Source organism: Coregonus lavaretus (assembly GCF_964263955.1).
Source record: "Coregonus lavaretus genome assembly, chromosome: 15".
In the NCBI taxonomy this organism is placed as follows: Eukaryota; Metazoa; Chordata; class Actinopteri; order Salmoniformes; family Salmonidae; genus Coregonus; species Coregonus lavaretus.
In genome coordinates this window covers 42,278,473-42,290,732 of record NC_140002.1, presented here as the reverse complement: position 1 = coordinate 42,290,732, position 12,260 = coordinate 42,278,473, and the positions used below count along the sequence as shown (strand labels likewise).

At 47.8% G+C, this 12,260-nt stretch overlaps 1 protein-coding gene across 1 annotated transcript in view; it reads right to left on the bottom strand.

The window, feature by feature from the left end:
* LOC311142722 (pro-neuregulin-2, membrane-bound isoform-like) overlaps nucleotides 1–12,260 on the bottom strand; it is a gene marked incomplete at both ends in the record, with an annotated part of 129,942 nt that overhangs the window by 31,084 nt on the left and 86,598 nt on the right. The window contains one exon of the mRNA XM_084178380.1: nucleotides 12,006–12,124. Coding sequence (XP_084034506.1) covers nucleotides 12,006–12,124 — 119 coding nt within the window. The remainder of the gene's footprint in view (nucleotides 1–12,005; nucleotides 12,125–12,260) is intronic.

Genomic DNA, 12,260 nt, shown 5'->3' with positions numbered 1-12,260 from the left:
ATCTCAGCATTAATGGGAAATCAAATAGTGCCATAGCATGCGATTGCACAATAGCCACTCATGTAAACAAGCAAAGTGAACTTACTGAGGAGGAGGAGGAGGAGGAGGAGGAGGGGCTGGCACTGTTGGGCAGCAGGGCAGGTTGGGTGGTAGCAGAATGTGTATAGTCAGGCCAGGTGTTGGCTGGAGCAAAGGGCCTGCAGCGGAGAGGGCTGGTCCCCAGAGTGTCCTACTTTCAGAGGACCAAGTGGCCCCATTTGTGGTCCCCCCTGTCATCCCTGCTCTGTTTGGTGTAGCTGTAGTGTATGTCAGTGGATAACTCTCCTCTTCCTCTCCCCCCCTCAGATCCAGACGACCAGGGGTTTTGGAGCATGTGGATGTGGAACCCTGAGCTAGCGCCCGGGGCAGCAGCAGGAGACAGGCACCCAGGCCCAGGATGAGAAGGAGGAGGGTGTTAAGAAGCAAGAGGAGGCCCCTTCCGGCCCCAGAGCCCCATCTACAGCCCAGCCGGGGACGGCCACGCAACGCAGGGCAACCCAGCCTGGTGCCACCCTCAGCCCCCTCCTCACTAACAGACAGCTGCACAGGGAATGGATACACACAGAAATCCAGGTCCACCCACTGCCTGTTCAATGCACTGTCCCTTCCCTCAGCAGCTTGCACTGGTAACAGTGGTAGTGCAGGCTTTGCAACCCTGCACCAGATTCAAAATACACTCACAACAGCTCCATCTCTTTGTTGGATCCCCTGGAGTCCCCATGAGAAAGTATCCCCTTAGTGCTTCCTGCGCAAGAAAGCGTGTCCGCTCTGGATCACACCTCGCCCATGCCTCAGCCCTCCATCCCTCCCAAACACACGCACTGCCCACGCACTCTGGCGGCCATGACATTGGACATCAGAGCACTGCTGCGTGGTGGCAGATGGTGCTGGTCCACTCCATGGCCAGAGGACAAACTAACAGTGGAGGAGGTCACTGAGCACAGAGAGGCCAAACAACCTGACCCAGCCCAGAAGCACCGTGTCAACTCCTCCTCCAGTCTCAGCTCCAGCCCCAACCAGCTCCCAGCAGACCAAACACCAGGGGCCCCAGTTATCAACTATGAGTACATTTCTTACTAAATTCTGGTGTACGTAGAGATACGCAACATATACGCATGTTTTCATTGATAAATCAGAGATATTATATTTGTGCGGTCGTGAACGAGTGCTACAACCCTAGCTGGAAAACGCCCTCCATCACCTTTTATGGTAACAAAAACGCCCTCATTTGCTGTACGATTTGGAGATGTTCGAACTGGGCCATGATAGTTCCTAAAAGAAAGCTCAATGGCAAATTTGATCACATTTCTGTAGAGGTGTGGGCAGAATGTTGCAGTGACTTTTCCAATCAAAAAATGCATGCCAACTAGCTAGTGCAAAACACTGGCCGCACATTCTGCAAGATTGATTCTCCTTTCGAACAATTTAAAAGTAAATGCTACAGCCGACACTTTGTGAATTGTTGTTCAATATTTTGTTAATCAGTACATGATTGTATTTCCTATCTCCTGCCTTGGCATAGGCTCTGAAATTAAATAGACCATGATGTCCCGCTCCTATACTGTAGTCTACCCACACTGTCACGTACTGCCAAGGCTACCACTCTAACTTTCGAGCATGCTTGGCTATTGAATGAGTGATTGATAAATGGTAGCCACCTAGTTGTTGTGTAAACTAAACATATTAGATGACATTCTAACTAAGTCGCTCTGGATAAGAGCGTCTGCTAAATGACTAAAATGTAAATGTAATGCTGCTATGCGATCTCCTTACCAATGGCAAATGCATCTGTTTATCATTAGGCCTATGTTTGAATGTTTTGATTAGCCATTATTATAATTCCTGTGCATTAAACACATCCCATTTCCCTCAAACACACAATAAGCCTATTTGCTTGCAATACAGTTGATCACCCTTCTAGAAGCTTTGAGATTTGCGTGATGATACACACACTTTCCCGTCAAGTTAAAAATTGATAAATACCAACCGTAGAAAAAAAAAACTGGTGCACGCAAGGTTTAGTCTTTTTTGTGCGCACGCACCTTGATAAATGAGGCCCCAGTACTCCTAACCTCAGCTCCAGACCCAGCACCAGTCCTCCTAACCTGGGCTCCAGCTCTAGTCCTAACCTGGGCTCCAGCTCTAGTCCTAACCTGGGCTCCAGCTCTAGTCCTAACCTGGGCTCCAGCTCTAGTCCTAAACTGGGCTCCAGCTCTAGTCCTAACCTGGGCTCCAGCTCTAGTCCTAACCTGGGCTCCAGCTCTAGTCCTAACCTGGGCTCCAGCTCTAGTCCTAACCTGGGCTCCAGCTCTAGTCCTAACCTGGGCTCCAGCTCTAGTCCTAACCTGGGCTCCAGCTCTAGTCCTAACCTGGGCTCCAGCTCTAGTCCTAACCTGGGCTCCAGCTCTAGTCCTAACCTGGGCTCCAGCTCTAGTCCTAATCTGGGCTCCAGCTCCAGTCCTAATCTGGGCTCCAGCTCCAGTCCTAACCTGGGCTCCAGCTCTAGTCCTAACCTGGGCTCCAGCTCTAGTCTTAACCTGGGCTCCAGCTCTAGTCCTAACCTGGGCTCCAGCTCTAGTCCTAACCTGGGCTCCAGCTCTAGTCATAACCTGGGCTCCAGCTCTAGTCCTAACCTGGGCTCCAGCACTAGTCCTAACCTGGGCTCCAGCACTAGTCCTAACCTGGGCTCCAGCTCTAGTCCTAACCTGGGCTCCAGCACTAGTCCTAACCTGGGCTCCAGCACTAGTCCTAACCTGGGCTCCAGCTCTAGTCCTAACCTGGGCTCCAGCTCTAGTCCTAACCTGGGCTCCAGCTCTAGTCCTAACCTGGGCTCCAGCTCTAGTCCTAATCTGGGCTCCAGCTCCAGTCCTAATCTGGGCTCCAGCTCCAGTCCTAATCTGGGCTCCAGCTCTAGTCCTAACCTGGGCTCCAGCTCTAGTCCTAACCTGGGCTCCAGCTCTAGTCCTAACCTGGGCTCCAGCTCTAGTCCTAACCTGGGCTCCAGCACTAGTCCTAACCTGGGCTCCAGCTCTAGTCCTAACCTGGGCTCCAGCACTAGTCCTAACCTGGGCTCCAGCTCTAGTCCTAACCTGGGCTCCAGCACTAGTCCTAACCTGGGCTCCAGCTCTAGTCCTAACCTGGGCTCCAGCTCTAGTCCTAACCTGGGCTCCAGCTCTAGTCCTAATCTGGGCTCCAGCTCCAGTCCTAATCTGGGCTCCAGCTCCAGTCCTAATCTGGGCTCCAGCTCTAGTCCTAACCTGGGCTCCAGCTCTAGTCCTAACCTGGGCTCCAGCTCTAGTCTTAACCTGGGCTCCAGCTCTAGTCCTAACCTGGGCTCCAGCTCTAGTCCTAACCTGGGCTCCAGCACTAGTCCTAACCTGGGCTCCAGCTGTAGTCCTAACCTGGGCTCCAGCACTAGTCCTAACCTGGGCTCCAGCTCTAGTCCTAACCTGGGCTCCAGCTCTAGTCCTAACCTGGGCTCCAGCTCTAGTCCTAACCTGGGCTCCAGCACTAGTCCTAACCTGGGCTCCAGCTCTAGTCCTAACCTGGGCTCCAGCTCTAGTCCTAACCTGGGCTCCAGCACTAGTCCTAACCTGGGCTCCAGCTCTAGTCCTAACCTGGGCTCCAGCTCTAGTCCTAATCTGGGCTCTAGCTCTAGTCCTAATCTGGGCTCCAGCTCTAGTCCTAACCTCAGCTCCAGCTCTAGTCCTAACCTCAGCTCCAGCTCTAGTCCTAACCTCAGCTCCAGCACTAGCCCCAGTCACACTCAAGGGGCCACGTTCACACAGCCCTGCAACTCAACCCCATGCGTGTCCACTGACCAGCAACGTAACATAGTGTATCTCCCATCATGACTTCCCTCTCTCTGCAGATATAGAAAACAGGACCCAGGAAAGAATCATCCATCGCGCCCCAGCAGACTTAATGAAGTAATGAATACTTTTGGGGCGAGACCACCAAAAACAGGAGGCAGAGGGATGAGGAAACAGAGGTGGGGATAGGGGGACAGCTGTGGCAGGCAAACTACAAAAGGCAACAGTCCTGAGCGTTAAGCAGTGGAATGGTAAATATCTGTTCCTCATGACCAGAGAAACCTTTACCCACCATAGTGAAACACACCTTGAACCGACACACTGGGCCTGATCACAGAGTAGCAAGAGGTCAGAGGGTACACAGGCCTCTCAATGGCCAACTCTCTGGGAATGTCACCACACACACACACACACACACAGGGAAACCTATAAAACCACCAAACCAGTGATTGAAACAACAAAGCAGTCTTATCTTTTTTGTTAGGTTGTATTTAAGTGAAGTGGGTCGATTTGTGGTGACTGAGGGCCCCTGTCAGGGTGTTCTCCAGTGGACTGTAAATACAGAGGGCTTGGCATGAATCTCCCTGAATGAGGGCCTGCTCTACTCTGACATGACCACCGGCGCTCGCCCACACCAATCAATGCCTATCGATTGGCTTACAGGTACTTCACATTCAGCCACGTTTACAACCCAGAGAAAGAAAAAGAAAAAGAGGGAGAGAAAGAGGGGAAACGCAAGGGGGGGGGGGGGGGGGGGGGGGGGGGGGGTTATCTAATTTAAACATACTATGTTTCCTGTAGCCTATATCGGAAAGAGATGTCAGGACTTTTAATACAGGGAAAGTAAGAGAATGATCAAATACAACAGAGCGGGAGAAAAGGACAAGGCTAATAAGGAGAACAGGTTTTGTAAGAGCACAGCTGTAGGCTATATGTGTTAAAATAGTATTAACTAGGTGTTGCTAAAGAAGTCATGGCGAAATACCCTCAGTTTATTAGGTACACCACTCTGTTCACGAAAATAGTTTGCTCCTACTGACAGTGAGTCACGTGGCCGTGGCTTGCTATATAAAGCAGGCAGACAGGCATTGAGATATTCAGTTACTATTCGATTGAATGTAAGAATGGGCAAAACTAGTGACCTAAGCGACTTTGAGCATGGTATGATCGTCGGTGCCAGGCACACTGGTTCTAGTATTTTAGAATCAGACGGCCTCCTGTGGCCGAAAACAGCTTGTTGATGAGAGAGGTCAAAGGAGAATGGCAAGAGTCAAGCTAACAGGTGGGCCACAAACAGGCAAATAACGGCGCAGTACAACAGTCGCGCGCAAACAGCATCTCGGAACGCACAACTCGTCGATCCTTGTCACGGATGGGCTATTGCAGCAGATGACCACACCGGGTTCCACTCCTATCAGCTAAAAACAAGAAGAAGCCACTCCAGTGGGCACGTCATCACCAACAGACAATTGAGGAGTGGAAAAACATCACCTGGTCTGACGAATCCCAGTTCTCTTTGCGTCATGCTGATGGCAGAGTCAGGAATTGGCGTAAGCAGCATGAGTCCATGGCCCCATCCTGCCTAGTGTCAACAGTACAGGCTGGTGGTGATGGTGTAATGGTGTGGAGAATGTTTTCCTGGCATACGTTAGGTCCCTTAATACCAAGTAAGCAACGTTTGAATGCCAGACCTTGTAGAATCCATGCACCGAAGAATTCAGGCTGTTCTGGAGGCAAAGGGGAGTCCAATCCGGTACTCTATAGATGGGTGTACCTAATAAACTGAGTCTATATGGTTTTGTATGAGAGGGGCAGGTGTGTTTGGCTTCAACATTTACATGGGTAGGGGGAGAGTGTACGTGTGTGTGCGCATGCGCTTGCGTACATAGGTATGTATGTGTGTGTGTTTGTGTGTGTGTGTGCAAACTGCTGTTGGTGGGCCCCAGCATGACTGATGAGGTTGGAACAATCAGCCGCACAGCTGCGTTTTCCATCAACACATTCCTGGGAGCTCACGCGCTCTCCCTTTCTCTCTGTGGGGCTGTGTAGAACGCCCCCTAGGGAAGCGACCCTCAGCCCGCGGACGTACGAGTGCCTCGCAAACGCTTATCACAACACGGCAGCCTGCAGGAGATGCACAGGGGGCTTCTCTCTCTCTCTGAGCTTCCCTTGCCACATGGAGCACTGCAACCAGCAGCGGCTACCATCACTGTACTGTACCAGAAGTCACATAAACCTGTACTGTAGTGGTCTGTGACAGGTTTAAAACATGAACGTAAACTCACCTGAAGGCCAGTAAAGTATTCCGAAATGGCCTTATCAATGACATTAACAGAAGGGAAATACAGTACCAGTCAAAAGTTTGGACACACCTACTCATTCAAGGGTTTTACTTTATTTTTACTATTTTCTACATTGTAGAATAATAGTGAAGACATCAAAACTATGAAATAACACATATGGAATCATGTAGTAACCAAAAAAGTGTTAAATAAATCAAAATATATGTTATATTTGAGATCCTTCAAATAGCCACCCTTTGCCTTGATGACAGCTTTGCACTTCTTGGCATTCTCTCAACCAGTCTTGAAGGAGTTCCCACATATGCTGAGCACTTGTTGGCTGCTTTTCCTTCACTCTGCCATCCGACTCATCCCAAACCATCTCAATTTGGTTGCGATCGGGGGATTGTGGAGGCCAGGTCATCTGATGCAGCACTCCATCACTCTCCTTCTTGGTACATTAGCCCTTACACAGCCTGGAGGTGTGTTGGGTCATTGTCCTGTTGAAAAACAAATGATAGTCCCACTAAGCCCAAACCAGATGGGATGGCGTATCGATGCAGAATGCTGTGGTAGCCATGCTGGTTAAGTGTGCCTTGAATTCTAAATAAATCACAGACAGTGTCACCAGCAAAGCACCCCACCACATAACACCTCCTCCTCCTACGGTGGGAACTACACATGCGGAGATCATCAGTTCACCTACTCTGCGTCTCACAAAGACACGGCGGTTGGAACCAAAAATCTCAAATTTGGACTCCAGACCAAAGGACAAATTTCCACCGGTCTAATGTCCATTGCTCATGTTTCTTGGCCCAAGCAGGTCTCTTCTTCTTATTGGTGTCCTTTAGTAGTGGTTTTCTTTGCAGCAATTCGACCATGAAGGCCTGATTCACACAGTCCCATCTGAACAGTTGATGTTGAGATGTGTCTGTGACTTGAACTCTGTGAAGAATTTATTTGGGCTGCAATTTCTGAGGCTGGTAACTCTAATGAACTTATCCTCTGCAGCAGAGGTAACTCTGGGTCTTCCATTCCTGTGGTGGTCCTCATGATAGCCAGTTTCATCATAGCGCTTCATGGTTTTTGCGACTGCACTTGAAGAAACTTTCAAAGTTCTTGAAATGTTCCGTATTGACTGACCTTCATGTCTTATAGTAATGATGGACTGTCGTTTCTCTTTGCTTATTTGAGCTGTTCTTGCCATAATATGGACTTGGTCTTTTACCAAATAGGGCTATCTTCTGTATACCCCCCTACCTTGTCAGAACACAACTGATTGGCTCAAACACATTAAGAAGGAAATAAATTCCACAAATTAACTTTTAAGATGGCACACCTGTTAATTGAAATGCATTCCAGGTGACTACCTCATGAAGCTGGTTGAGAGAATGGCAAGAGTGTGCAAAGCTGTCATCAAGGCAAAGGGTGGCTATTTGAAGGATCTCAAATATAAAATATATTTTGATTTATTTAACACTTTGTTGGTTACTACATGATTCCATATGTGTTATTTCATAGTTTGGATGTCTTCACTATTATTCTACAATGTAAAAAATTGTAAAAATAAAGAAAAACCCTTGAATGAGTAGGTGTGTCCAAACCTTTGACTGGTACTGTATGTACTGTATATGGAAATCCCACTGTATGACTGCACAGATGCAGACTGCAGAAAAAAAAGGTCTTAGCGAGAAATAAGCAAGTTCTGCTTAGACTGCATACCGGTAGACCAAAATAGTGCTGGACTAACTAAATCATTAAACCCAGCCACCCACTCTGACATCTGTGCAGTATAACTATAATTGGCACTTTGTCCAGGTACAATGTGTTTCTTTTTACTGGTGAAAAACAGTGACGTTGGTAAAATCTCCATAGAAGAGCAGCTAGTCCATACATCACCTTCGCCCTCTTTTTAAATATGCATGAGAAGAGCAAGTTCACTGTCGGTGTAGTTTTAGCAGAAAAACACAGCAGTTGATTTTTTCAACACCAGATTTGTGAAACATGTTCAGCAGCTCTCAGCTTTTCCTATTGGATGAGTGGCACTAGTATGGTGTTTTCATGGTTCCATTGGAAATACTGCTTTGTACAGCACTGATGAAGGCATAACGCCGAAACATATGCCCTTTTGTGTTTATTTTGAGCACTACTGTAACCGTTTGTATTCTTTCGAGCATGGATTCAATTAAGTCGATTATTTTTGCATCTCTGCCTCATTATTCCTTTTCATGGTTTGAGTATTTTATTTCACCTTTATTTAACCAGGTAAGCCAGTTGAGAACAAGTTCTCATTTACAACTGCGACCTGGCCAAGATAAAGCAAAGCAGTGTGATAAAAACAACAAACACAGAGTTACATATGGAATAAACAAAACGTACAGTCAATAACACAATAGAAAATCTATATACAGTGTGTGCAAATGTAGTAAGTTATGGAGGTAAGGCAATAAATAGGCCATAGTGCAAAATAATTACAATTTAGTATTAACACTGGAGTGATAGATGTGCAGAAGATTATGTGCAAATAGAGATACTGGGGTGCAAATGAGCAAAATAAATAACAATGTAAATAACAATATGGGGATGAGGTAGTTGGGTGGGCTAATTACAGATGGGCTGTGTACAGGTGCAGTGATCGGTAAGCTGCTCTGACAACTGATGCATAAGTTAGTGAGGGAGATAAGAGTCTCCAGCTTCAGAGATTTTTGCAGTTCATTCCAGTCATTTTCAGCAGAGAACTGGAAGGAATGGCGGCCAAAGGAGGTGTTGGCTTTGGGGATGACCAGTGAGATATACCTACTGGAACGCATACTACGGGTGGGTGTTGCTATGGTGACCAATGAGCTAAGATAAGGCGTGGATTTGCCTAGAAGAGATTTATAGATGACCTGGAGCCAGTGGGTTTGGCGACGAATATGTAGTGAGGGTATGAGTACCTTTTGAACTCTATATATTTCTTCTCCTACGCACCGACCACCTTTCCTTTTAGCCTGAGCGCAAACCCTCATACTGGCTTTCTACATGGGTAATATCAAATAGCTGGTCTTGTAGTATGAATAAAGGCCATTTGTTGTCTAGGGCCTATATTTAAGCAATAAGGTCCGAGGGGATGTGTGGTATATGGCCAATATACCATGGCTAAGGGCTGTTCTTACGCACGACGCAACGCAGAGTGCTTGGATACAGCCCTTAGCCATGATATTGGCAATATACCACAAACCCCTTAGGTGCCTTATTGCTATTATAAACTGGTTACCAATGTAATTAGAGCAGTAAAAATACATGTTTTGTCATACCCATGGTATACGGTCAGATATACCATAGCTTTCAGCCAATCAGCATTCAAGGCTTGAACCACCCAGTTTATAAAAAGGAATATGGAATAGGTCTATTAATGGTTTACAGAACATTTCCCCACAAGAACTACAGGGGTCTACAATATTACATCTGTAAATCTCAGTAACTCTATTCCCCATTTCCCATCTCTCATGTCTTGTTAAGTTATGAATCCATATTCCAGATTGCTCAAGTGGTTAGTGATGTTTAGTGCACTCAGTTTTTTTCCTTGTAAAAACACACCAAAGTGAAAATCAATTTAGCTGGTTTGTTTCACTGTGAAATGGCCGCTCCACAAGATCACAGGCTACTCCCAGGCTGCCCTTTCCCTTTCTTTGACCTGTGAGCTTACAGCCTCGGACCACATGCACACACACACAGACTTCAGACAGACCACCATGCTCAGGGCCCTCCCCAGCGGCTGACACCAGACAGGGAGGGGAGCCATGGGCTGGCACAGGGGAGCAGTCTGGTGCTGGGTGGTGGAGGAGGGAGGGCAGAGTGTGGTGTGTTGGGGCTGGTATTCCTCCGACAGAGCAGACAGTGTTCAAAGGCAGCCATGTGCTCTATTGGATCCCTCTGGGGGACAGGAATGATGGCGTTAGAGCTAGGTGCTGTTTGTCTTCATTACCCATAGGCCCTAGATCTCAGGGTCTTACACGCGCACACGGGCATGAACACACTGGCGAGCGCAAACACACACACACTTCCCGTCCCCCTCTGTGTTTACCCTAGCCTTGTTCAACCTTTATGGGACAGCAAAACCGGAGTGACGGCCAACATGACTAATAATCTCAATTACTACAGGCAATTATCTGCAAAAGCTTGTGTGTGTGACGTGTGTGAGTGTGTGAGTGTTTGGACTGGAGTGAGGTGATACATGGAGGGGGAGGGTTCAGAAAGACATGTGCCATGATGCCGCTAGTGTAAAGGTGAGAAAATGAGACTGGGTGTCACTATCCCAGCACCTAACTGGCTGTATGCAGTGGAAACAACATGTTACTGGCTGCGTCTGTGGACAAAGCCGGCAAACTCGGACTGCATTCTAAAATGGGTGTGAAATAGTCTCCTCTGCAAAGCAGCTGGGGTCTACTCCTCCTCATCTCTCTCTCTGTCTCTCCTCCTTTACGCTCTCTCTCAATCTCCATCTACCTTGCTTTATCTTTCTCTCTCTGTCTCTCTCCCTTTACTCTCTCTCGCTCTGTCTCCATCTACCTTGCTTTATCTTTCTCTCTCTGTCTCTCTCCCTTTACTCTCTCTCGCTCTGTCTCCATCTACCTTGCTTTATCTTTCTCTCTCTGTCTCTCTCCCTTTACTCTCTCTCGCTCTGTCTCCATCTACCTTGCTTTATCTCTCTCTCTCTCTCTCTCTCTCTCTCTCTCTCTCTCTCTCTGTCTCACTCGCTCTCTAGCAGGCACACATACACAGATAATACTGCGGCTACATACTGCTACAGCAGCACACTGCAGCAGGTAGGCAGCCTTTCACCACTGCAGCCTTTCACCACTGCAGCCTTTCACCACAGTAGGCTTTCACCACTGCAGCCTTTCACCACTGCAGCCTTTCACCACAGTAGGCTTTCACCACTGCAGCCTTTCACCACTGCAGCCTTTCACCACTGCAGCCTTTCACCACAGTAGGCTTTCACCACTGCAGCCTTTCACCACAGTAGGCTTTCACCACTGCAGCCTTTCACCACTGCAGCCTTTCACCACTGCAGCCTTTCACCACTGCAGCCTTTCACCACATTAGGCTTTCACCACATTAGGCTTTCACCACAGTAGGCTTTCACCACAGTAGGCTTTTCTCTTATGACCTTAGGATGAAAAGCAACCCAGGCAGTGACTCAGATGAACCATACTTCCTCTGTTCACATGAACAAGAATGCATATTGTACCTGATGAAGATTTTCTTTGAATCATTCCTTTCTTCCCACCTGTCAAATACGACAGGAAAAGCCCACCCAGGGAGCACAATGCTATACCAAGGCCTATATCTTATCACACACATTCAATACAAGGCCTTCTTCATTCATTCATTTAGACATTCACGTTTTTTGCCATCTTTGTTCGTATCAAGCTTCCTGCCACATTGTTGGCTAAATACAGCAAGACAGGTTTACCTCAGTATTCACCATATTTGCTGCCATTTCTTTATTGATGTCGTCTGGGACAGCCCCTTCCCCAGCCTGTGGGCATATCACCCTGATACACCCTATCTTGCCTCCTGCTGCCTCCCCCCTAGAGCACGGTGGAACTAGGCATGCTGTTGTAACAGAATGAGACTTGTCTATGAGACAGCTAGTATTTACATAGAGTGCGAGACACACACACACACAACACACACAACCTTCCTCTTAGCAGCAAATCACTATGACAGTGAATGAAGAACAACAGAAATCATAACATCTCTCTCCACATCTCGACAAAATCCAACACGCCATCTCATTGCTAATCTATGTTCCAGCCAAACACGCAGCAACATGCCAGTATTCCCCCTACTCTGACAGACAGTTAGGCCATGGCTCAGTACTCACTGCTTTGGACATGAACAGTGCTCGTGGAGTTGGAGTTCCCCAGAAGGTTCTCCGCCACACAGGTGTAATTCCCAGAATCCTCCAGCTTGGCTCTGATGATCTGGACCCTGGAGTTCTTCCTATGGCAGAGGGGACACAAACAACTTAGTCAAGGGAACCAAAATGGCATGGAAACATAACCCGTGGCTGGGGACAGAGATATAGAAAGACAACACAACTAGGCTCGAAGCACCTAGCCTAGCAACAGGAACGGGG